This window comes from Crotalus tigris, unplaced genomic scaffold (assembly GCF_016545835.1).
Source record: "Crotalus tigris isolate CLP2741 ecotype Arizona unplaced genomic scaffold, ASM1654583v1 scf7180000018975.1359446, whole genome shotgun sequence".
Taxonomy (NCBI): domain Eukaryota; kingdom Metazoa; phylum Chordata; class Lepidosauria; order Squamata; family Viperidae; genus Crotalus; species Crotalus tigris.
In genome coordinates, this window is record NW_024097306.1 from 247,593 (window position 1) to 274,648 (window position 27,056).

Genomic DNA, 27,056 nt, shown 5'->3' on the forward strand with positions numbered 1-27,056 from the left:
CATCCAAGCCGGGGATAAATAAACAACATGGCGACTGCTTTGGGAAGAAGGTTGCAGTTTATTGAAGAGCCAGACTGAATGATGGTTCTGGCAGGAAGGAGGAGAGAAATCAAGGCCTGAGCACGTGGAGTAGGTTTTTATACCCTCTGAAAGCCTTTTGTTTGGAATAGTTTCCTGTTCCTGTGGCATGAACTTTGAAGCTATTTCCTGTGTCACGTATTCTGACCTGAGTTTAGGTGGCACACAAACAAAACTCTCTGCTATTCTTGATGGTGATGGGTTAGTCCTATTATATCCCATCTCAGGTGGGGTATGCAGATTTTAGGTCTTTGTCTTCTTGAGTTTCTGGCTCCAACTTTCTGATGGTTACATCTGCATTTGTATAGGGCTGGTTCCTGCTTGGGGCAGAGAGACTTGGCGGCAGAGTTGGCTTCTGCTTTTAAAAATCCTTTTGAGGAAATATATTTTTCTGCCCTTTTAATATTTCCTCCTCTGAGGGGCTGACTTCCCACAATCTCTTACCTCTCCCAGACAGGTATGGTAATTTCATAACTTCTGGCCAGAAGTGCGAAGAAGGACAACACATCTACAATAGAGAAACCATCAAGGCGATCTTCCTGCTTCGTGTGGAGTAATACAAAATAGAATTTCAGATTATATGAACAATTCTAATGTTCATATATAAGTCACTGCACAGCAGCGGCTCAGATTTGCTTACATTCCAGACAGTAAGCAAGATGCTCTTCTGATAATAAAAAAAAATGTCTCCACTTTACACTACACTGTGTTGTTGGAGGTGGTGGGGATTTAGATGGCCTTCCTGAGTCCCTTTGAACTGTTTTTCCTCCTTCCTTTGTTTTTCTAGAAGATAAAACTTTACAGATGCATTTTAAAAGGCCGGCTAATGAGGACCAGTGTTTGCAAAACAAGGAAAACCTTTCTTCGACCCCTACCCCACCGGTTTCAGACAGCCTAACTTCATTAAGAAGGATTTGTACTCCAGCTTAATCTTTGAAACTGTAGAATATGCGTGGCAGAGTGGTGGGTGTTTTACATACTTTGGATCCTTTCTTGTTGATTTCTAAAGGTCACATCTTACAGCTGAGAACTGTTAGTCTGCTGCCCCTTTTTTTATAGCTTTGCTGATTTTTTTCTCCTGAATTGTTGGTGGTGGGGAGACGGTGGGATTGGGGACCATTTTAACTGAGACTTGTGCTTAGTAATACATATGCTCTTACCCTGGACATCATGCTAAAAATGGAGTCAGTTGTAACCCCTGTGCTCATTCTAGAAAATTTGGTGCTTTGTGGGTGCTTTAAGAAACACAATAAGCAAAATAAGCTGTTTTTGTATATAAATAAAATCTCCACATCCACAATCAGGTAATATCTTTATTGGGATCAAATGGTATGCATAAAATTATGGGTGATGTGGGGAAAAAAGAAGGATACTCTTGATACAGCTCCTGGAATTGACATTGTAGGATCATTTTAAGGAACGATTCTGGCCCCATTTGAAAGCACTTGGCAAAAATGTCCCCTTTTAGTCTTTTTGGAAAGTTCTCTGTGTGGAAAGTTCTCTGTGCATGCATTTTGGAGAATTAATAGAACACGTTTGGGCCAGCTGTACTTCCATTTTAAATATATTATTTCAAAATCTCATAGAACATTCATTAATTTGTGGCAAGGCTTAAAACTCCTTTAATCTGAGACCACCTCATGGTGACTTCACATCTGTGTAGCTTTCTTGGCAAGAGTAAAGAAGCTTTTTGCCCCTGCCTTCTTCCAGTTCATTTGGTGGGAAAATTACAAATTACAATAGGATCCGATCACCCATTAGCAATATCCTTACTCTTGGGTCTGTGCATGGATAAAAAATGTCAGCTGAATATGTCATGCTTTGCTTTCAACTGACAATCAAAGTAAAGTGAGATCAGGTGAGGTCAAGACTGGCCTAAAAACAACAAGGGAGCAGATGCTGGGCAGGGGTTCTCAACCTTGGCAACTTTAAGACTTGTGGACTTCAATTCCCAGAATTCCTCAGCCAGCAAAGCTGGCTGAGGAATTCTGGGAATTGAAGTCCACAAGTCTTAAAGTTGCCAAGGTTGAGAACCCCTATGTTAGAGAATGGAGGCAGGAGAAGAAGGCATTGGAGGACAAAGCTCAAATGGTTCACAGTTGATCCCACAGCATATTAGTAGTGGTGCAAGTACAGTCAAAGCACGTGGACTTAGAACCCATCTAATTCTATGAAAACTGATTCTGTTCCTCCTTTTTCTTAGTGAAGGACAAGATTACGTAGTGAATATAGGCATGACCACCTAAACTGCAAAATTCAGATATCTCTAGGTCAGGGGTGTCAAACTGCCGCTGGTTGCATCATGCCAAAACCTGCCCGCCCCATTGCCAGCAATGGAAGAAAAGTCACGATATGTCGCAATACGTCATGTGATGTTGCGAGTTTGAGACCCTTGATCCAGGTGGTGACAAAGAGCACTTGCTGCCATCTAGTGGTTGTTCAGAGTATTGCAACCCCACCATGGCATGCCTAAGAGAGAAGGCATATAAACGGGACACTTGATGTAATGGGCTGTGAGAATAACCCTGAAGAACAGGAAGAAGAGCCACAACCAAATCAATGGTCAGATAAAAGAAATCTGAATGCAAAGTAGAAATTTAATTTGAGAAAACATCTCAGGCATGAGTTTTAAATATATGCATGGCTGTATTTTGAAGGGACGAAGAGGAGAAAGGGTGATAGAAGGAAAAACTTTGAGTGACTGGGACTGTGAAGGGAGACTTTTCCATATTCAGACTGGTGGGCATCTGGGACCCACACCTCTTCCCTTTCCCCTGCCTGCTCTTCATAGCCATAGCCACATTTGGCAACTGAGTTTTGTTACCAAGAGCAACCTATTGGAGAGATCTGCCTTAGGGCCCAGAGGTCTCTACTTATACCTCTGCCCCTAAACTTGCTTAGTATCCTCAGATACATTGGAAGATACAGCCTAGTCACTTATATTGAAGTACAATTTGCATCCAAGTTTTCTGCAAGTGAGGAAGATGGGACACCACCCTTTCCCATATCTGGATAGGGATGGACCTATGCAAAGTTTTCCAAGCTCTCTCAAAGCCACCATTTATTCCAAGAATAGTAAGTTTAAAAGGATTCATTCTTTCTCATCCCATGACTTTCCTCACAGCTCGTGGTCTCTGCTATTGGTCTAATTAACGGTTAACAAAAGCTGGTCAACTCTTTCTGAATTGTTTGTGGACAATCCATTATTGGTTTAAAATTTCTTTGCAGACTTGTTAAAGTACTTTTCTTTTGTTTGTTTCTTAGAACAACACAACTACAAATGGCTCTACAATAATAATAAAAAGCAATACTTAGGAAGTGGTAAACTGGTCATTATTGTTTTGGGGAAATTCACAAGTAGGACTTGAAGATATATTAAATAGACTTTGATATGGTATCTATTTTCCAAACCTGCAAGTTAATTATGAGGATACTAATCATCATATGTAGCATCCATAGATAGACCTATTGCCCTCTGGGAATTCCCCTTCTTTTTTTAAATAAGGGGCATAGTACATTTTGCATTTTAATTATGTTGTGTGTGGTCATTCTTTTTTGCATCTGTTAACTCATTCAGCCTCATTGACGATCTTTCATTGCTAAGACAACAGGAGAAACAATTGTCCCACTCATTTTCATGTCAAGTCTTCATTTTACCATTTAAGAAGCCAAAGAGGGTGAGTCAGACCTTATTTCAGCATCTGATCTTCCTAAACACATCTGCAAAACATTTTAGAAACCATACCTCCACAACCTTAAACCTTGCTTCTGGTTGGGTAAGTTTGTGTAGGAGTGAAGCCAAATTTTTGCCTATCTGTAGTGACAGACTTAAGGGCATCCAGTCAGCTTCATGACTGAATAGAGATTTGATTGTATATAGTTCTATATCCTCCACTCCTCCTGCTGATCGTAGCCCAAGTGCTTTTGAATAGGTTTGCATAGAATTCTATGGTTAATTAATAACAGCTTTTCAGAGGTCCACATCCTCTCTCTCTCTCTCTCTCTCTCTCTCTCTCTCTCTCTCTCTCTCTCTCTCTCTCTCTCTCTCTCTCTCTCCTCTGTTTTGACTCCTACAGTTCAGCCTGTGTTAGCCCAGGAATTCTGCCCCATTTTTGCTTTAGGAGAATCCCAAATTTGCCAAAGGAGAAATATAGGAGGCCATAAAAAGCAGGAGAACCTCAAAATCAGCCAGAGATGTCTAGACAAGTATACTCAATGATCACATAATACTGAAGGGAACTGGAAATTAAAGAAGTCTAGGAAGGGAATTAAATGGATGTTATTTAGAGGCATATACAATAGTGGCCAAAATTGTGGAAACCTTTTAGGGAAAGTGTATTTTTGGGGTTTGATGATTAATAACACCACTTTTTGGGGAGTAGTACCATAAAATTATATATCAATAGAAAGATAATTTAATCAAGAATGTAATGCAGGCATGTCAAACTCACGACGTCATGTGACATCGTGCGACATATCAGAGCTTTTTCTCCATTGCCGGCAATGGGGTGAGCGCGGTTTTGGGATGACGCATCCGGCCCGTGGGTCAGCAGTTTGACACCCCTGATTTAATGCAACAAAGTTTGTTCAATTATCTGTACTGTATTCTATGAAAAGTTATAGCCAAATAACCAGAAAAAGGAAGCACAACTTGCTTAAGTTGATATCAGGTAACTTTCCTTCATCTGATTGTAGCAAATGAGCATGAGTGTTTAGAGAGCCAATCAGGTGTATCTTGTTTTGGCAATGAGCCAATCAGATTACAGTAGGATTCAGTTATTGATGTATTGAAGCTGAGAGGAGGACATTAGTCAGTGTGTTATGTGATCACTATCAAATTGGTTGGGTTTTTTTTCTCTTTCATTTAGTGAGCTTGTAAAATGTAGTAAAATTAAAGTAATGGTGCAAAGAGTTGACTGGTTGCCCAGAAAGCGATGTAAAATAGTATTATTAAGTGAACAAGGCTACAGTTATAAAGAAATTAAAAGAAAAGTTGGTGGAAACTTAACCAAAGGTGGCATTTCTACTGCACACTTTTTCCAAAAGGTTTCCACAATTTTGGCCACTACTGTAGCTGAAGCAATATATAAGGGTTTTGTTTTTTTCTTCCATTCAATCATGTCCAATTTTTGGAGATTGACTGGATAAGTCCCTGCAGTTTTCTTGGCAGGTTTTTCAGTAGTAGTTTGCCATTACATCCTTCCTAGGGCCAATAGAAAATGACTGGCCCAAGGAAAACCACCCAGGTGGTCTTCATATTTCTAGCCTGATGCCTACCACTGGAATGGGATAACCATTGGAATGGGATAACGTGCCACAGCCAACTTGTCGTGGCTGGCTTGCCATGGGACAATTCACGGCCAACTCGCTGTGGGAAATTCAGTACAGGATAACTCAAGAGAGGGACAAGAGGGACAAGTGACTACACGTTCTTCCCCCTCCCCAACATTGAGGACTTGAGAAGGATTCAAACCTAAAGCAAGATGAGACCTATTGCAATTCAGTGTCCCTCTCTTGAGTTATCCCATGTTGAATTGTCCCACAGCGAGTTGTCCTATGGGGAGTTGACCATGGCAAATTGTTTTGCGGCTAGTTGGCTGCGGCGAGTCAACTGGGGGGATTGGCCAGGGCGAGTTGTCCTAGACCAGGGGTAGGCAACCTTGGCTCTTTTATGACTTGTGGACTTCAACTCCCAGAATTCCTGAGCCACCCATGCTGGCTCAGGAATTCTGTGAGTTGAAGTCCCTGAGTCATAAAAGAGCCAAGGTTGCCTACCCCTCTCCTAGACTCTTTAACCACTACACCAAACTGACCCTCCATATAAGAATTAACACTAAAACAACCTTTCTGCACCATCCTGTTTTCTTGCTTTCTCAACTATATAGATTTAATAAAGCAATGAGTATAGTGTGCTTTCAATGTTAATTCAGAAGAAAATGCATACCATGCCTATCAGTTTTGAAATGGTGCATAAAAATATATAATTTCAAAGGTTGCTATGCCCCACAGACCACTGCTCAAAGATATGCCAGGCAAAATAGAAATTGGCAAATGAAACCACTTGCTTTGGATTGCAGATTATTAGAAACAGATGGACTCCCCCTCACTCTCCTGGAACATGCTCCTATCTTGAGCTAGTTGAAAACTCTCAGATCTTTTAGAATCTTGCTCAAGAAAAGCAAGATCACATGTTATGTTAAATAATCCCCATGGGAGGTAGACTATGTTGTTAATCTCTTCTGTTTTATGTTCTGCTTTCTTTACATTACGGACATTCAATGATAACATTGACTTTTCTGACATTGTTTTTTTCCCCATTTAGCCAGATTTCTATTATCCTTCATCATGTTCAGGAGATTTTATTAGGCTTTCCTACAAAAGGAAGGTTTTGAGCATCTATTGAAATGTAGAACTGTTTGTACATTGAGGCCTTGGGCAGCTTCCATAGTTACAGAGTTCAGGGCTCTCCGAACAATTGCCAGCAGCTCTGGCAGCACATGGAGTTGGGGGAGCACGTATGTGAACTGCTGGACACACCTACTCTGTGCCATCTCCTCAGCACCCTCAAGGGCCTTGCCCTTGGCCCATGGGTGGAGCGCATTTCCCTCACGTACCTTGGTACCTATTGTGGCTGCCAGCCACTCATGCAGGTCCATTAGGCTACCGCCCAGAGCTGCAGGCCCACCCAGCACAAAGGAGGCAGAAGTGGTCGGCTAGGAAGCCCTGCATAGAGGTGATAGAGCACGCCCAGGGCTAGCAGGCAAAAGTCCACCCTGAGCAGGGCAAGCCGGATCCCCATCGGCATCATGGCCGCCCAGGCCTAGCAGAGATGGGGGGAAGGCGCACAATCCTAGCTGGGACTGGGGGGCCCATGGCGCCAATGGGGATCCGGCTTGCCCCACTTTGGCTTGCTGGGTGTAGGCGTGCTCTACCACTTCTACTCGAGCTTGCTAGCTGGCCATTTCACCTCCTTTATGCTGGGCAGGCCAGGCACTCCAGGCAGTGGCCTAATGGACCTGCGCGAGTGGCTGGCGGCAACCCGAGGCAGGGCCAAGATGCGTGAGGGGAACAGGCTCCACATGTGGGCCAAGGTCAAGATCTGCAAGGGGACCAAGATGACCAGCAGTGACCTGCTCTCCAACCACAAGCAAAAACAATTGGGATGGAGTAGGCACATCCGGCGGTCTGCATCACGTGCCTCCCCCCTCCCCTACTCCGCCTGCTGCTGGAGGGCTGGCTCAGTATTGGCAGTGGGCTGCCGGCAGGCTGTGGCTGCTGATGGACACCGACGGCCTCCATGCACTCACTGGCCTCTGTGTGCGGGGGCCGATGGTGTCAGGCAGAAGCCACCACGGCCCCTGCCTTGCCTTGCCTTGCCCTGTGTCAATAGCACTCCCGCTCTGCCCTCTGCCTTACCCCGCAGGACAAGCCTCCTGCCCACTGCCCCACCCACCAGAGACCCCCTGGATCTCCCCCAACCCTGCCCAGCCCCCACAGGTGTCCCCCCATAAGCAACATCAAGTGGCCACGCCCACCTAGTCTGCTGTGACCACTGCAGCCACACCCACCCAGTGGGCCACACACACCCTCCAGAGGGTACCACAATGCTGATGCGGCCCTGGCATTTTGCGATAAATAAGTGGGTTTTGGGTTGCAGTTTGTGCACTCGGCCTCTAAAAGGTTCACCATCACTTTCCTAGGCCTTTGGACAACTGCACTTTCAGTACAACTGCTTGCTATATGAACTACATTTATACTGTAAATGTCATAAATCTAGCAGCTCACAATCATTAGAGGAAATACATAAACATTTTCAGGCACATTTTTTTTTTAGTACCAATGGTATGTATACCTTTCTTTTTCAGCCAGGATTCATATTTTTAATGCTCCATCTAAGAAACATACTTTTCTTAGGGTCAAAAAGTAAAATAATAGTAGCAGGCTGTTTCCAGACTTATTCATTCTGCTAGTTTCAGCAGCAACCACAGGATCTCTCTCTTTTCCTCAGTGTGACCACATATTTCTGGGACTCCTTTTGTGGCTAGCGCTGCTTCCCATCATACTGTTGATGTGTTGATTTGCACTAGAGTTTTATCCCAGAGAGCACTCAGTAATAGATCATTGCTATTTATCTATGAAAAGGTCCGTGATTGTTAAAATTATATTACTACTAGTTAAATTTGTTGTTTTGAGTTGCTTCGGATAGCAAGGTAGGCAGCATATAAATGTAATAAATAATTTTTTTAAAAAATCTGCAGTTGGCCAGGAAAACACATTCAAATAATGCTCATTAATCATAACAGCACAAAACAGGAGAAAAAGAGAATGAGTGAGTGATAGAAGATCTGCTGTTTTTGGCCTTGAGCTCATCGTAATTTGTATTCATTTTTATCCATTGAGAAAGAAGCAAATGGGAAATGCTTGCTATATTGATGGAAAACAGTGCTTGTTGGGATAGTCCGCTGTTGATGTTGTAGAGCAGTGTTTTATCTTTTTGTGTTTTTCTGATTCTGCTGTGAGCTGCTGATTCTGTACGTTTTACAAATAAATAAATAAATGCTAATGCCTTGGAAGACATAAATAATATTCAAAGTAATCTCAAATATTTTAAAAAAACTGGCCAGGGAATGCCAGATTAAAATGAACAGAGATAAATGCAGTTATTCGTTTATGTAAAATAAATCAAATACATCAGTCTAAGATAAGCCATACCTACGTCTTAGCACTATACTACATCTGAAAGTGATTTTGGAGTTACAACCGATCATAAGCTATGAATCAGTAGTGTAATGTAACTGCAAAAAGAGCAAATGAAATTTTAGTCTGGGTCATAACTTTCCAATAATGAAAATACTTCCAATCTGGTTATAGTTCTGGCCACCATATTTTAAGTAGAATTCAGATCAAGTAAAAATGATTCAAAGGATAGTGAAGAAGATTGGGGAACTGAAGTTAAGGAGAACATCTATCTCCAGTCTACAACACAGTCCTTTCAACAGTTCCAAGAAGGCTCCACACACATTTGCACTACTCAGGTGACCCTGAGGACACAGATAAGCCTCCAGGTGGCCTCGACCACTCGCCAAAAGAAAACAAAATCCTTCCATTCCCCACCATCCAGTTTGAGCTAAAGAAGCTTGATATGAATGAGAAGCGAAATATCTTCAAAGAAAAAACAAGGAAGTCCATTTGCCTCATGAAAAAAGCACCTTTGGGACAACCATGACCTGGATGACTGAGAATCTCCACAGACATTAAGAAGAATAGAAAATTGGGGAGGGAGACTCTAATTGTGCTCTTCAAGTACAGATAGTCCTTGACCTATGACCATTCAAAGTTACAACGGCACTGAAAAAAGTGATATGACTTTTTCATACTTACAACTGTTCCAGCATCCCCAAGGTCATATGATCAAAATTCGGATGCTTGGCAACTGATTCATATTTATGACAGTTGCCGTGACATGGGGTCATGTGAACAGCTTTTGTGAACTTTTGACAGACAAAGTCAGTGGGGAAACCAGATTCACTTAACAACTGTGTTACTAACAACTACAATGATTCACTTAACAACTGTGGCAAGAAAGGTTGTAAAATGGGGCAAAACTCACTTAATAAATGTCTCATTAGCAACATAAATTTTGGGCTCAATTGTGGTCATACGTCAAGGACTATCTGTACATGAAAGATACTTGTATACACATACAAGGACTATGATTTGCTCTTTGTGATCACAGATTGAAAAACGTAGAACAGTAGACTTATTAGGTGTAAGTTTGTAAAATTAGGGCAAGTGGAAATTTTGAGGAATTTTAATGACATCTTCCAGTCCTATCGTTTTATGTGAAAAATAGGATTCTTAATTTACTGATTCCATCACCAACCCCACCCCACCCCCTTTATTTTTTGTCTTCCAGGAAAAAGTGCTGTAAAGGTTATAAGTTTGTTCTTGGACAATGCATTCCCGAAGGTATGTAATTAAACGTTTCTTTATCACGTTTAATCCTTCCATGGCTCTATCTTCCCGTGCTAAATAATAAAAATAAGATTGACTATTTGTTTGATAGGCATGGTGATAACCAGAATTCCCTGTGATGTCTCCCAGCTTTATATTATTCAAATGTGAAAGAATTTGGTACGCTTTTGCGATATCTTAATTTGTTTATTAAAAAACTTTCAAAAAAAGCAGGGCGGGGGTAGTCACAGCTAACACTGAAGTCATAAAGACTGTACAGTGAGAGATGACATGTGGAAGGAAATGACAAATTCAATTTAGGCCCTCTCCCAATTCTGAAGATACTGAATCCAGCTGGATGTAAATCTGTGCACACCATATTTCTTTCCTTAATTCAAGATCTTCCACACACAGGACCCCCAGCCTGACATCAACACTGCACCCCACGGGATGGGATAGACCTGAGAAACTTCCAAGCTGAGTCCATTAATTATTAGCTCAGCTCCTCTTCAGAAGAGAGGCTTCAAAGAGGGTTGTGCAGCCCTGCCTCTGGGCAGTAAAACTCATGGAGCCTGAGATTTTGTTTCTGAGATTTCTCCTTCCTGTAGCCAAACAGCCGCCATTTCTCTGTAATTTCAAGAGATGATGTTGATGTTTTGTTGGCACAGTGACCCTTTCAGGAAGGGGTTCCTTTGTTTCTCAAAAAAATACAGCAAGAGAAGAACAAAGTGGGCCTGAGGTGCTAGCTGGATGCTATTTTAATATCCAGGTCCTTGAGTTATGGCCATAATGGAGCCTGCCCGTTAGAGTCAGAAGTCAGGACAAGCGTTAAATGTACTGCCTCAGGTAATGACCAGCCATCCCTGTTCTCCCAATGTATTTGTTAATCGATTGTGTGGGTTGTTAAGCGGAGCATGGGGTGCCTCAGGGTGGGGGAGATCCTGGGAGGCCTAGTGCAGGCACAGGCCCAGTTGCCTTGGACCTTCCAAGTTCTCCCCCACCCCCTTAAGTATCCCATGATCTGCTTGTGGTAGTGGAGCATTACAGGCTCCATTACAGTTGTAACTCTAAGACTATCTGTATTCATAAAATCAATTAATAATAGATTCTAATGGAGCAACTTCACTTCCTCTTAGGAATAAATGCACAGCAATAACAGAGCCTGTCTTCTGTTGATGCAGTGCTTCTTTGTAGACCCTGGGTCCAGTGCTAATTGACCCGGGCTGGTTCCCCCTATAAAAAAGCCTGACATGTCTTCACCATACTACTTTACCCTGGCCATTTCATGTCGACAGCTCTGTTCTTTCCATTTCTTTTCTTTCTTTTTTGGAAAAAATATAATATTGGGAAGTTCTGCTTAAAAACAAGTTAGATCAAATTTTATCTATCCACTGTGGCAGATTTATAATTTCCTCATCAGCTTCATAACTGCATAAATCTGAATATGGGTCTTATTATATACTCTGCTCATTTTGCCGTGTGGACTACCCAGGAGACATGATGAAAAGAAATGGCTGAAATCTTGCTCGATGTTCATTATGTCTTGGGAAAGGGGACTTTTTGGGGTGTTCTGGGGACATTGTCATTTGTGAACTTTGTGTTGACTTTTCTGGCCCACTCTTGCTAGGTGCAAACTGATAAAATGTTCAGAGCTACGTACCGCTCCTCTTCTAAAATATTCTTGGAAGATTCAACTGTTCTGAGGATAATAACCATTTGTTTAAAAGGAAATATTTTACTCGCGTGATAGAGCCACTCTTCCTGATTGCCTGTGACTGCCTTAGTTGCCCCGCCCTCTGATTGCAGTCACAGGCAATCAGGAAGAGTGGCCCTGTCACACAAGCAATGAGCAAGCAGTTAGATCGGCAAGGGGATAAAAAAACTTCCCCACCCCCTGAGCCCCATTCTGAGGATGCTGGCAGAGGACCAGCGAAAGCTAAGTTGTTTTTAACTTTGTATATAGCTGTTTTTATTGTTCTAAATATTGTTTTAACAATAAATAACTAGATTATACTCTTCCCGGAGATTGAAGATTGCATTATTGAACAAATATGCCCGGGATTCGCATTTTTACAACCATTAAGGACATATATATATATATATATATATATATATATATATATATATATATATATATATATATATATATATATATTTGTTTTCTGAGGTTTTCGCGGGTATTTGTATATAGGTCTTTGGTTATTCGGGTTTTCTCCCGCGTAAAATTGGAAGTGTCTTGGCAACGTTTCGAAGCAATGTGGGATCGGAGCTGTTTCTTGCTCCTAGAAGTACGAAGCCGAAAACACCAGCCTGAAGATGACGAATGAGACTTTGTTGAAACGTCGCCAAGACACTTCCAATTTGACGCGGGAGAAAACCCGAATAACCAAAGACCTACATATAGATAGATAGATAGATAGAAAGAAAGAAAGAAAGAAAGAAAGAAAGAAAGAAAGAAAGAAAGAAAGAAAAAGAAAAAATGAACACCAGGATATAATAAACCAGCCTGTTTAATATAAACAAGCCTGTGGTTAAAAAGAGTTACTAAGCTTTTGTCCGGCCAAAAAACTGTCGGCGTCATCAGAGTTAGAATAGCAGGAGATTGGGAAGGCAGCTCATATAGCCTCCTGCCTCTGCGCCCAGCTCCTTGAGCGCGTCATCGGCCCGTTGATTGTGTTAATCTTTATCACACCGAGTTGTTCCGTATCAGGTAAACTGTCTTAGATAAAGGAGTTCAACCTATGACTCATTCTTTATTAAACATTTACACACATAGAATGTACACATAAGAGTGTGTTTTATAGGTCATGCATTCTCAACTCTGGCAGGCAGTTGCTAAGACAATGCATAAATCTGACATGCTCTTGTTGGGAACCAACTTCATGAAATTAATTAAAGGATTCACCTTATTTTTATGGTAGATGTAACATCAGCAGATGTTCTAGCTTAATAGTGGTCCAATGTTTGGGGAATTTTGGCAGCGAGGCACAAACTTGATAGTGTATTGGGGCAAAACTGATAACAGATCTTGGTAGATGATCAAACTCATGAAGTGATTTCTCTTTTCTTAGCTCTGCTGTCAGCAATGAGAAAATCCTTGGGACTATACATTCTATACTGACTTTTGAAATTGGTAAAAGCTTTGAACCAATTGAGAAACTGTTGATTATAATGCAAATAGATTCAGCATATTACATCATGCGCATACACACTTATCACAAAAGTAGCCAGTTGGAAACCACATGTAGTTTGTGATTTCAAATCAGGTTTGGATGCACACATCAAAATAACCATTTTGTGAGATAAATGAGAAAATGGGGTTATAATCCTCAATGGAAAATATTGTTAATTCTTCCAAATCTCATCTCTTCTGCAACTATTCCTGATGGCTGAAGAAAGAAAAATGCCCCAAATTTCCATCAATTTTGGTATGAGCTAGACATTTTTGGAAGTACTTAATGGCCTAACAATGATGATTCTTCCTCCTTTCTATTTAGTTATGTGTTGCATGCTACGCATAATTACAACAATATGCTCTGAAATTTCCTGCCCTTGCAAGCAGCAATGAATTTATTTTATTACTGTACAGGAAGCTGTGCAAAGGTGCAGGAACATGACTGCTTCTAATAACTAATTCCTGGTGTTCGGGATTATTTGTGTTTTTAAGAATTCTTATTGAACTATAAAACTCCAATTGTACTTGTGGATAGTGCACAATTGGAGGAGACTATGCACGTCAACAACATGATGAGTTGTCTCAAAACCATCAATAAATTTATTCATTCATTCATTCATCCATTCATTCATTCATCCATCCATTCATTCATTCATTTATTCTCAGCCCAAGTCAGCCCACTGTAGGATGAAGACTACTTCAGTTGCTTTCCAACTATTGTGACGTGTTACAAATCACCAATTATACCTTTAATAAGTTATATTATTTCTTTGGTTATTTTCTGGCTCTTTTAAGTTGAACTATTACTAATGAGGATAGTTGTTATCTGCATGGCTCTAGTGTCATGAGGCCACCACTTCATTATGTCATCTAGTCCAGTGGTTCTTAACCTTTTTGAACAAATCGCCCCATTGAGCCAATGAGGAAGTTGTCATCAGGACATATCGATGCAAATAATTTATTTCCAGTCTTTTTCCCATATCTCAACTGTGTGAAAAATTTTGGTGCCACCCATCACTTTATTCCCAAACTTCTTGATACATGTATTTCATTATTATCATATTTATTCAAGACACTTAAATGTAATGACCACTGAAAACAAAATTCAATTGCAAGAAATCGAAATGCCCGAAAAGAAAAACAGTAATATTTAATGATTGAATTACAAGTGAAATTTAAGACACAAAAAGAAATATAAAAAGGGTAGAGGCGACTGCGCAATGCGCATGAAGATAAGCAATGCCTATTCACATATGTACGGCGTTCGGTACTGAAGCTAGCTGGAGGAACATTTGAAAACACAATTCAATCCACTAATAGCGAGCGATCTGATGTTTTTGTATGACAGATATACAGCAATTCACTGTATGAAAAAAATCTCAAAAGTGTCCCCAAAACGTCTTGCTCCGCAGCCCCCATATCACCCCCTTTTTGTTCCTTCGCCCCCCTGAAAAATGAAATCACCCCCTGGGGGGCGATATCGCCCAGGCTAAGAACCACTGATCTAGTCCCATCTTTGGTGTAGCCATATATGTCTTGCCGTGCCTTGCCTTTTTATAGTAAGCATTCCAAGCTTCTTTGAGTAACTTCCAAATTCTGTATTGCTTTAACATTTAATGACCATTTTCTGCAACCACATGTCAATGTAAGTAGTACTTTCTGATTTAATATCTCATCAAAAATTACCAAACAGAGGCTGTCATACTTTGATCATGTCATGAGAGCTGACTCACTCGAAAAGTCAATCATGCTGGGAGTGATCGGTGGAAAAAGGAGAAGGGGCTGCCCTAGCACCTGCTGGCTGGACATTAAAAAGGATGACACTGGGATGACCATGATGGATCTGAAGGAGGCAATGCAAGACAGAGGGGCATGGAGCATGCTGATCCATAGAGTGGCTGAGGGTTGGACACAACCAAATGGCTGAGGAGGAGGGTGCTGATTTAACAATTTCCTCTCTAAGGAGATTGATACACTGCTTTTGAATTGTCTCCCAGTTTATTTTACTCTGGTTCAGAATTTATTCCATGATCACACTTTCCAGGTTGATCTTTTGACTAAGTCAGATGCAATTATTGGTTTTCTGCAGCTCATAGTTTTCCATTTTTATGTATGCACATGACTTTCATACAGATAAATTCTTGAAAGATAACTTCTTCAGAAAGTTTCTTCAAAAAACAGGATGCAACTGAAAAATAGCACTGTTTTTTTCTGTTTAGTTACATAGTTCTTTATCAAAAGTAGTTAGCAAGGGCAGTGGTTTGCTGCTATTCCATGATGAGTAACTTTGACTAGATCTACCTTAATACATATCTCATATATTAACATTCCATTGCTCCTGCAGTTTAAAACAGCTACTAACTTCAGTCATATTCTCTCTTTAGACTATGATGTTTGTGCAGATGCTCCTTGTGAACAGCAGTGCACCGACAACTTTGGTCGAGTCTTATGTACGTGCTACCCTGGTTATCGGTATGATCGTGAAAGACACAGGAACCGAGAAAAACCCTATTGCTTAGGTGGGTGCAAAGAACTGCAGTTAAAATACATGTAGAACAAACAACATTTAGTTTTATAATAATGTAGATGCTGTTCTCATGAACTTCCATATATGTGAATGTGAACTTCGCTGCCTTAACTTTATACCTTTCTGAATAGGGAAATTCAGAACTTCTGTCAAAAGATAGAATAAGTTCTATCAAAAGATATAGTGAGGCAACTATTGCAGATATGTCTGGAAAATCTTTCTGAAGTCCCTGTGTTGTAGGACAGTGTGCTGTGGGTTGTGTTCTGCATTCTGTAAATGAGTCTATTACTGCTGGTGCATAAAGTAGGTTTATCACATCATAACATCAAAATAAAATCCAGCTGTCAGTCTAGCTCAGTTCTCTATGTGGAATTGGAGAGATGCCATCTCTCTCTTTTCTATTAGATGCCGTTTTGTCCTTTGGCCTTTCAGTAAGAACATCCTGAGCTCTCTCTATTCTTGAGATCTTGTTTATTAGATGAAAACTCAGCAGAATTTCTCCTTGCATATTTGTTTTCAGTTGAAAATAAAAGGCTTGTGTCAGGAACATGATTAACTTTGGAATTTCCTGTTCTTTTTCAAATGTTCTGGCATTTTGGATTGCGGTTTCACAAATATACATGCAAAATTGGGCAAGTATTGCTATCTGCCCACTGAGGTTGCAATACCATGCATTCGAAAGCACCTCTTTTCTATTGTTTTCAAAAAATGAACATTCCTATTATGTATTACAGTTTTCTCCAACTTGATAACCTTCAGATGTATTCAATGACAATATGCTTGCCCAGGTGAAGAAACAGACACCGCAGGAATTCCAGAAATGTTATTTTATTGTTGAAGAATAGAGTAATAGAATCTTAAAAGCATACCCAAGTTTCTCTCTGTCCCATCTTATATTAAATAAAATCAAGTTGAGGTTATTTTGAAGTTCTTTATCATGCTTCTTTCAATGTCTTAATTGTGGATTGCTTTTCCAAGTCCCTTCTAAATCACTTCCTTCCTCCTTTCCAAACTGCCTTCCCCAAGATCAGTTATAAATTCTTCCATAAGGATACCTGATTAGATAAGCCCATAATGCAGGGGTTCTCAACCTTGGCAACTTTAAGACTTGTGGACTTCAATTCCCAGAATTCCTCAGCCAGCTTTGCTGTCTGAGGAATTCTGGGAGTTGAAGTCCACAAGTCTTAAAGTTGCCAAGGTTGAGAACCCCTGCATAGTGGAAACAACCCAGGACTTTCCTATGCAGAGCATATGTTCTACTCCTGAGCTATGGACTCCCTCCAAATCCAGTACAATGAACACAGAGTTATACATAGGTTATATTTATTTTTGATCATTTCATTTCCTCGATGCTTACATTTGTTTCCTTTCAGATGTTGATGAGTGTGCCACAAGCAGTGAGACTCTCTGCCCCCACATCTGTGTAAATACTCTTGGTAGCTATCGGTGTGAATGTCACGAAGGATACATACGTGAAGATGATGGGAAAGTATGCACCAAAGGAGATAAAGGTATTATATCAAGTCATCTAAATTATACTACACCAGTTCTTTGTGGACATAAAAGTTGTTCAGGTAAATTTCATGTGAGCTTCAGGCCAGATGACTATGCTTCAGATAATATTTAATTAAGATCATCCTTAATATTTTTTACCAACATGACCCATGCAAAGAATGTTGGGAGAAGTAGTTTGACAAGTGTTATAAAGCTACAATTCTGTACCCCTGCTCTTGAGGGAGTAACTATAAAGCAGTGGTTCTCAACCTGTAGGTCGGGACCCCATTTGGGGTCAAACGACCATTTCACGGGGGTCGCCAAACAATGCAGTCCGCCATTTTTTCCCCCTTTTCCTTAGCTGTGCTACTCCCTTTTATTCTATTGCTTTTGAAAGCCAATAGAATAGACTTTCTTGAATAGAGTCTAATTCTATTGCTTTCAAAAGCCAATAGGAATTGTCCAGGCTGTCTCTGCCCTGCTAAGCCCGCCAAAAGTCCCATTCTGCAAACGGTGCTGCACCAGTTGAGTAGTCCTCGACTTACAACCGGTTGAGTAGTCCTCGACTTACGACCGGTTGGGGGTCGCGGCATTAAAAAGGTTGAGAACCACTGCTATAAAGTAACAGTTCTTGCCTTCCACAACTTGATTCTCTCCAGATGTGTTGGACTTAAGTTCTGTTAATCAGTGGCCATCATGAGTCATCCCTATCTACCATAGATTATAGGAACAGAAGATAATACATCTGGAGGACATCCAGTTAGAAAAGTGTAGACAAACACCTCCTGGAAACAAAGAGAGACAAAAAAAAATCCTTTAATTCTAGTCCCATCTAGTATTTATGCATGTCAAGTACTGTAGCCATTTCAACACTTTACTTAGCAAGTTGCATGATCAAAGAGAAACACATTCTAGCTGACATTTTGGAGATGAACATTTAACTGTCCAAAGTCTCATACTGAAATTTTCCAGTTCTGAAAATTGCTGATTATTTTCATTGCAAAGCTACAATGTCTCTTTGCTATTTCTTCTACAAACCTTGCACTAAAATAGAAAAAATAATGCACAACTTTAAAATCATAAATCATGCAAATTTGCAGGTAATATTGGCCCCTATAAGTAGGGGGGCTTTGTCATTCAGATTCTTCATTTTTGCTGGTTGCAATTCAGATGTTATAACTAGGCTAATTAGGATTTTTACATGCAAAGCCTTTAATTTGCTTATTTTTTTAAACTTTACTTTGCTTATTTTTTTAAACTTTACTATGATTCTGCAAGTCATAATAAGGAGCAAGTACTACAACAAATAAAGAATCATGTTGTTCTGCTTAGATCCTCTAATAAGGATTCATTCATCATTGGATAGGTCCCTACCCCACCCCTCCCAGGTGGGTGAGCAATTAAGGTGGCCAACAAAACAATATAAAAAACTTAAAAACACAGATGAAAAAATAACAGTAAGAGGCATTCAATAATTAAAGGCCTAGCAAAAGTGGTATGTTTTTGCATAGTTATGCCCTAGTGGACAGTCACTTAAATATGAGCCAGCAGTGTGCTGCAGCAGCCCAAAAAGCCAACACAGTGCTAAACTGCATTAACAGAGGGATAGAATCAAGATCACGTGAAGTGTTAATACCTCTTTACAATGCCTTGGTAAAGCCACACTTGGAATACTGCATCCAGTTTTGGTCAACACAATGTAAAAAAGATGTTCAGACTCTAGAAAGAGTGCAGAGAAGAGCAACAAAGATGATTAGGGGACTGAATGCTAAAACATATAAGGAACAGCTGCTGGAATTGCGTATGTCTAATCTAATGAAGAGAAGGACGAGGGGGGACATGATAGCAGTGTTCCAATATCTCAGGGGCTGCCACAAAGAAGAGGGAGTCAAGCTATTCTCCAAAGCACCTGAAAGCAGGACAAGAAGCAATGGATGGAAACTAACCAAAGAGAGAAGCAACCTAGAACTAAGGAGAAATTTCCTGACAGTTAGAACAATTAGTGGAACAACCTGCCTCCAGAAGCGGTGAATGCTCCAACACTGGAATTTTTTAAGAAGAGACTGCACAGCCATTTTCTGAAATGGTATAGCATTTCCTGCCTGAGAAGGGAATTAGACTAGATGACTTCCAAGGTCCCTTCCAACTTTATTATTATTATAATAATAATAAAGTCATCTAGTCCAACCCCCTGCTCAGGCAGGAAACCCTATACCATTTCTGACAAATGGCTGTCCAGTTTCTTCTTAAAAACTTCCAATGTTGGCGCATTCACTGCTTCTGGAGGCAGGTTTATTTTTTATTTTATTTATTTTTATTTACAGTATTTATATGCCGCCCAATCCCAAAGGACTCAGGGCAGCGTACAAAGTTAAAAACAATAATAAAACAGTAAAATAAAGCAGTCATACCACAGTCATACCGCGAGTCCGATCATATCCCGGCCCCCCCGGGGACATCAGCCCCAGGCCTGCCGGAACAGGAGGGTTTTAACAGCCTGCTTAAAGGCCGGCAGGGTGGGAGTTGTTCGAACCTCGGGGGGAAGTTGATTCCACCAGGTCAGAGCCACCACAGAAAAGGCCCTTCCCCGAGGGCCCGCCAGCCGACACTGTCTGGCCGACGGGACCCGAAGGAGGCCCACTCTATGGGACCTCACCGGTCTCTGAGAACTATGTGGCAGAATGCGGTCCTGTAAGTAACCTGGCCCTATGCCATGAAGGGCTTTAAAGGTGATAACCAACACCTTGAATTGCGTCGGAGACCCACAGGAAGCCAGTGCAGCTCGCGGAGGATAGGTGACACGTGGGCGTACCTCGGCACGCCCACAATCGCTCTCGCGGCTGCGTTCTGAACCAACTGCAGCCTCCGAACGCTCTTCAAGGGAAGCCCCATGTAGAGCGCGTTACAGTAATCCAGTCTTGAGGTGACAAGGCATGAGTGAGTGTGAGTAAAGCCTCCCGGTCCAAATAAGGCCGCAACTGGTGCACTAGGCGAACCTGTGCAAAAGTCCCCCTGGCCACAGCCGATAGATGTTGTTCCAGATTTAGCTGTGAGTCCAGGAGGACACCCAAGTTGCGTGCCTGCACTGAGGGAGGTAGATTTGCCCCCCCCAGGACTAAAGATGGACCATCCAGTTGACCTTTGGGAGGCAAGACCCAGAGCCACTCGGTCTTGTCAGGGTTGAGTCTAAGCCTGTTCACCCCCATCCAGACCCTCACATCTTCTAGGCACCGGCACATCACGTCGACTGCTTCACTGAAAGGACACGGGGTGGAGATATATAATTGGGTATCATCCGCATATTGATGATACCTCACCCCGTGTTGCCGAATGATCTCACCCAGTGGTTTCATGTAGATGTTAAAAAGGAGGGGGGACAGTTCCACTGGTTAATTGTTCTAACTGTCAGGAAGTTTCTCCTTAGTTCTAGGTTACTTCTCTCTTTGGTTAGTTTCCACCCGTTGCTTCTTGTCCTGCCTTCAGGCAGTTTGGAGAATAGCTTGACTCCCTCTTCTTTGTGGCAGCCCCTGAGATATTGGGACACTGCTATCATATCCCCCCCCTCGTCCTTCTCTTCATTAAACTAGACATACCCAATTCCAGCAACCGTTCCTTATATGTTTTAGCCTCCAGTCCCCTAATCATTTTTGTTGCTCTTCTCTGTACTCTTATGATGATTATGATTATTTTATTCACCATATATGTGTTATTGCCTATCTCACAAGAGATATTTGAGGCTGTGAGCAATGCAGGTTAAGGCCTTTTACCATGTACCTGAAAGACAACATGGCTGGGGAATTCTGAGAGTTGACGTCCACCCATCTTAAAGCTGCCAAACTAAAATTCGACTTTCTTTTTGTACAGAAATAATAATAATAATTCAAACCACCTCTCTTCAATTTTAAACAAACACCAGTCTCTAAAATATTTTAAAATACTAATAATTAACACAGTAAAAAACCAGTATTTACGAAGTATTCTTAATTTCATGAGACATAGTAAAATAAAGAGAATATTCGTAGTTCAGGGTTGAATTGTGGGACCCCATTCAGTAAATTATCGAATATAAATAAACTTAGGTTTAAAAAGCTACAATATTTCCTCAAGTCAAGTCCAGCCTAATCTTCAAATACCAAAGTCAAAGGAAGATCAAGTAATTTAAGGAGAAGCATGATGGCTAAATTCCATTACCAATGAAACAAAAAGAAGCACACATTCTCAAAAAAAAGTTACAGGGAGACAATTCAGGTCCAAAGTTGTGAGCAGCTGAGCAAGTCAGCATAACCTACAACAGGGGTAGGCAACCTTGGCTCTTGTATGACTTGTGGACTTCAACTCCCAGAATTCCTGAGCCAGCATGGCTCAGCTTGGAAACCTCTCCCTTTCCCCTCAGCATGGCTGGCTCAGGAATTCTGGGAATTGAAGTCCATGAATCATAAAAGAGCCAAGGTTGCCTACCCTTGGCCTACAATGAGGGTGTTGATCTGTTTGAGGCTCTGCTTCAAAACTGAAACATCTTGGGCATTTTTGTTCTCATCTCACCTTGAAGGAGAGACTTTAAGTACAGCCTGATGGAATTCCTGTAGTTTTCAGCACATGCATCTTTTCATCCTTAATGGAATTTATTGGGTAGGAAAAAAACAGTTGAAGAAAGTAGACAAGGAACATCATCTGGATCTTCCATGAACTGAGGCACTTTGGTAATAAAAGCTTCATGTAGAAGCACATTGGGGTTAGAAACCAGGAATAAGCTGAAGCAGCACACATGGAATAAACTGGATAAAACAAAACAATAAATTATTAATTGTTTGTAGCTGGAATTTCAGACCAGCACATAGTTAGTATAAAAATATAGTTCCCTCCAGTTGATAATTATTGTTTGGAACTTTGAATACCACCTAGTGGTAGATCTAAGTATTTACTTTTTAGAAGACTGTATAAACAATTTACATTATTGATAGCCTATTTAAGAACATCGACCTAGAGTATTGCAATCTTACTCCATTCAGGCAGAACTTACAGTAAATTCATGTTTATAGAATTAAGGCTGTTTGCCTCTCTTGGGCTTCAGAAATATTTTCAATTTTTGCAGAACAAGAAATGTGGCAACATCTTTGTGACATGGGGATTCTTCTTCCATATTACCCAGACCACAGGTCGGCAACCTGCGGCTCCGGAGCCGCATGCGGCTCTTTGAGCCTTCCCATGTGGCTCCCAGCCTCCTCTGCCTTTGCAGAGAGAGACAGAGACAGAGAGAGGCAATTGCGCTTCCCTGCTTCTCTCTCTCTCTCTCTCTCTCTCTCTGTGTGTGTGTGTGTTTGTGTTTTTGTGTGTGTGTGTGTGTGTGTGTCTGTGTGTATGTGTAAAAGAGAGTGCACTCACAGTATTCTCCGAGGAGCTGAAAAGCTTACTGGGCGGAGCTCCTCCCTTTGCTGCCTCTCTGCAGGAAGCAGGAAGCAGGAAGGGCAGGAGAGAGCTAGCTAGCCCAGCTAGGCTGACTCAGGAATTCTGGGAGTTGAAGTCCATGAGTCATAAAAGAGACAAGGTTGCTTGTTGGACAACAGCTTGAAGCTTGCCAGGTGAGCAACAGATAGGAGGGGGGGGGGGAGAAAGAGAGAGAGAGAAAGAGAGAGGGAGGGAGAGAGAGAGAGGAAAGAGAGAGAGAGAAAGAAAGAGAGCGGGGGAAGAGGAGTGGCAGACCAAGGGCAGATAGAGAGGGAGGGAGAGAGAGACAGAGAGAGAGAGAGAGAGAGAGAGACCCTTTTGACATCTAAAATGAAGATAACACTGCATATATCCTTTTTTTACCTGTGTATGTGTGTGTGTGTGTATATATACACATATACATATATATACACACACAGATACACACAGAAACACACACACACACCTATAATAAAGGTAAAAAAGGATATATGCAGTGTTATCTTCATTTTAGATATCAAAAGGGTTTTGCGGCTCCCAGTGTTTTGTTTTTGGTGGGAAACGGGTCCAAGTGGCTCTTTAAGTGTTTTGGGTTGCCTACCCCTGACCCAGACAATAACGCACAGCTAATCATCAAATGAAGGCACAGTGTAGCTAATACAAGACAGATGACAAATTTAATCACTTCCCATGAGCAAGAATGCATTACAAACTACTTTCTGGCAGCAACTGTCAAAATAAATGAGACAAGATTTAGGCTTCAAGGCTTTGGACTTGTAATTTATTGCCCTTCACCAAACAGAATACACTTAGCAGCCTCAGCAGTCTGGTTCATTAGGTTCCTAACTAGAATGGAGCTATACTGTAGGTTGACATCAGAAGATGGAACTTCTTATGAAACCACACAAATTGTCATAGGCACCCTTGGGAGAGACAAAAAGGACAGATGATGAAGTACCTGTGATGACATCATTATGCAATTATTATGATTTATTTAATTTAATCGGAGTTTGGGATGCAAATATGTAATGGTGGTATTTTCATACTTAGTCACTATGGACATGTCTTTTTGGTGTCATCACATTTTGCTGTAGACAGCACTGCAGATTGTATTTGCCAATTAAGTCATATCTTACTGACTTACTATATTTACTGTATCATCCAAACCAAGCCACAGATAAGATTGTGGATAAAACAACACAACTAACAACCTGTGATTCTTCTTTGCTATTACGTTTTCCTAACTCAACACAAACATGTCATACAAACTCAACTAATGGTTAACATATAGTGAAACACCCAATATTCCTTGAAGAAAAAAATATAGCATGCTAAAGAGGAGTCATTATTTCCCCAGTAAGATCTGTTCTAGTCTAGTCCAGTCTAGTATAGTATAGTCACTGAGCAGAAACTTTGCTAATCTATATATCAGCTTTTTATATTGTCAGAATAATAATTGTAGTTATCACATTAGAGATGGCTTATCGTAAAAGTTAGAAAGCTACTATATAATTCAATTTGCTTCTTTTCCACTTCTCTCTAAATTGTGCTGTAGAATTAATGGAACTGCATCTATATGGAGGGAAGTGTGTAGTGGGGTGCCCCAGGGCTCTGTTATGGGCCCAGTACTCTTCAACATCTTCATCAATGACTTGGATGAAGGGATAGATGGGGAACTCATCAAATTTGCAGACGACACCAAGCTGGCAGGAATAGCCAACACTCCAGAAGACAGGCTTTCAGATACAGAAGGATCTGGACAGACTTGAACACTGGGCACTAACTAACAAAATGAAATTCAATGGTGAAAAAAGCAAGGTTCTACATTTAGGCAAGAAAAACCAAATGCACAAGTACAGCATAGGTGGCACCATGCTCAATAGTAGTAACTGTGAGAGGGACCTCGGAGTCCTAGTAGACAATCACTTAAATATGAGCCAGCAGTGTGCTGCAGCTGCCAAAAAGGCCAACACAGTGCTAGGCTGCATTAACAGAGGGATAGAATCAAGATCACGTGAAGTATTAATACCACTCTTCAATGCCTTGGTAAGGCCACACTTGGAATACTGCATCCAGTTTTGGTCACCACGATGTAAAAAAGATGTTGAGACTCTAGAAAGAGTACAGAGAAGAGCAACAAAGATGATTAGGGGACTGGAGGCTAAAACATATAAGGAACGGTTGCTAGAATTGGGTATGTCTAGTTTAACGAAGAGAAGGACAAGGGGGGACATGATAGCAGTATTCCAATATCTCAGGGGCTGCCATAAAGAAGAGGGAATTAAGCTATTTTCCAAAGCACCTGAAGGCAGGACAAGAAGCAACGGGTGGAAACTAATCAAGGAGAGAAGCAACCTAGAACTAAGGAGAAACTTCCTGACAGTGAGAACAATTAATCAGTGGAACAGCTTGCCTCCAGAAGCAGTAAATGCTCCAACACTGGAAGTTTTTAAGAAGAGACTGGACAGCCATTTGTCCAAAATGGTGTAGGGTTTCCTGCCCGAGCAGGGGGTTGGACTAGATGACCTCCAAGGTCCCTTCCCACTTTACTATTATTATTATTATTATTATTATTATTATTATTATTATTATTATTATTATTATTATTATTATTATGCATCCCTAGGACCTGTGTTCAGTTTTACTGAGATTCTGCAACTCATTATTATGCATAGAAGTTTAGAAACATGTTGTCTATGCTGGTCAATAGCCTATCTCTGTAGGAAGCCATTTTGGAGAGGACAATGAATATCTGCAATCCTACAATCCTGTCTTTTCAACTGGCACCATCTAAATGTGCTGGGCTTATAGCAACAGCACTTAAACTCCATAGTGCTTTACAGCACTCTCAGAGTGTTTTAAAGTGTCCCCCAACAATCTGGGTCCTCATTTTACTGACCTCAAAAGAATGGAAAGTTGAGTCAACCTTGAGCCAGGGAGGATCAAACTGCTGGCAGTGAGCAGTGAATTAGCCTGCAGTACTGCATTCTAACCACTGTGCTACCACGGTATAACTTCCAGATTCCCAGGTACTTACCCTTAGTTGGGATTAAGATGCGTTTAACTCAAGGCTATTGAGGAGATCAGCTGACCTGAAATTGACTGAACAATCTATCTGCATGAGCCTATATAGGAAGACTATATATTTTCCATTACTGCATTCACAAAGTATTATTTTAAATATGTTGATCATGGAGCCAGAACTCAACATCTGTAAAATGTCAGCTTTTATCTTTTGTAAAAATCAAGTTTTTAATCCCTTCAATTTAAGGAAACTGACTTTAAAGCATATAAGCAATTCTGAGCTGGAAAAGGTAAGAAGTGAAGCAAGAGTTCAAACCATTAGAGATAAGGTTTCCTTTAGTCCCATTCCATGTCATGATTTTTTAAAAAACAAAATATGTAAATGACGTGTTCATTTATGGGGTTTACATTCACTTTTCTGCGACTGGATGGAAAATACGCAGATATTGTCAATAGTTAATAGTTCACATGTGACCAATTCCCTTAGCAATTCATCTGTATTTCTTTTTAGTAGTTAATGCATCATAGATTTTTACTTTATATTGTTATATAGTTGTAGCAGAACGCATCCACACAGATATGAACAGTAATTAGCACAATTGCTGAAGATGCATAAGTTCTGGGGGGGGGGATGGGGCAGGACATCTTTGGGGACAAAAACTTTTATCTTTATCTGGTTTGGTAACAGATTGCCATGTAAGAATTATTAAGAAAAGCCAAAAAAAAATTAAGCTTTTTTATATCAGTCTATAGGAAAACCATGAAGCCTTGATATTTTACCATTTTTCATACTATCAACAATATGAACTTCTTCATACTGGGAAGACTCAGGAAGTAGCTTATTTTGTTGATTCTCCAAATAAAAAGCTTTAATTAATTTTCCATTAAATTCTTTTTTTTTTTTTTTGTAAAGCTTTTGAAATCTTAAATATAACTTTCTGGGAGATGCACAGTTGTGCCAAATCACTTAAGCAACATTGTAAATAGTTAACATTATTGCTGAAGATGCATGAGTTGTGAGGGTGGGGGCAGAACAAAAAACTGTTCTTTTAGGACAGAAAGCGCTTACCCTAATTTTTTTCCCCAATTAGAAAAGACTTAATACATAACTGGGAATGCCAGATCGATTGTGGAATTCCGTTCTTACTCTCAACCATTGCCCTGTTATCTCTACTTGGGAGTCTACTCGGGAGTCGCATTTGCACAGCTAATAGCATTGGTGAGAGTAAGGTTTGCATTTGTGCAAACTTCAGGCAATTCTCCTTGCACAGGTTACTGTGTCACAATTTATGGTGTCTGAAATTTGCCCTTAATGGGAGCTGATAAATCACTATGGGTCTTTTACATTTCCTGTACAGTAAAGACTTAGATAAAAGTGGA

The 27,056-nt window shown here is 40.8% G+C and overlaps 1 protein-coding gene across 3 annotated transcripts in view; it reads left to right on the forward strand.

Annotated features, from left to right (window-relative positions):
• CCBE1 (collagen and calcium binding EGF domains 1) overlaps positions 1-27,056 on the forward strand; it is a 163,443-nt gene that overhangs the window by 121,034 nt on the left and 15,353 nt on the right. For all 3 annotated transcript variants that reach the window (XR_005558508.1, XM_039358065.1, XM_039358064.1), the window contains exons 3-5: positions 9,995-10,047; positions 15,592-15,726; positions 17,108-17,245. Coding sequence is in view for 2 of the 3 variants with exons in the window: in XM_039358065.1 (XP_039213999.1) it covers positions 9,995-10,047; positions 15,592-15,726; positions 17,108-17,245 (326 nt within the window). In the remaining variant the exon portion in view is untranslated. The remainder of the gene's footprint in view (positions 1-9,994; positions 10,048-15,591; positions 15,727-17,107; positions 17,246-27,056) is intronic.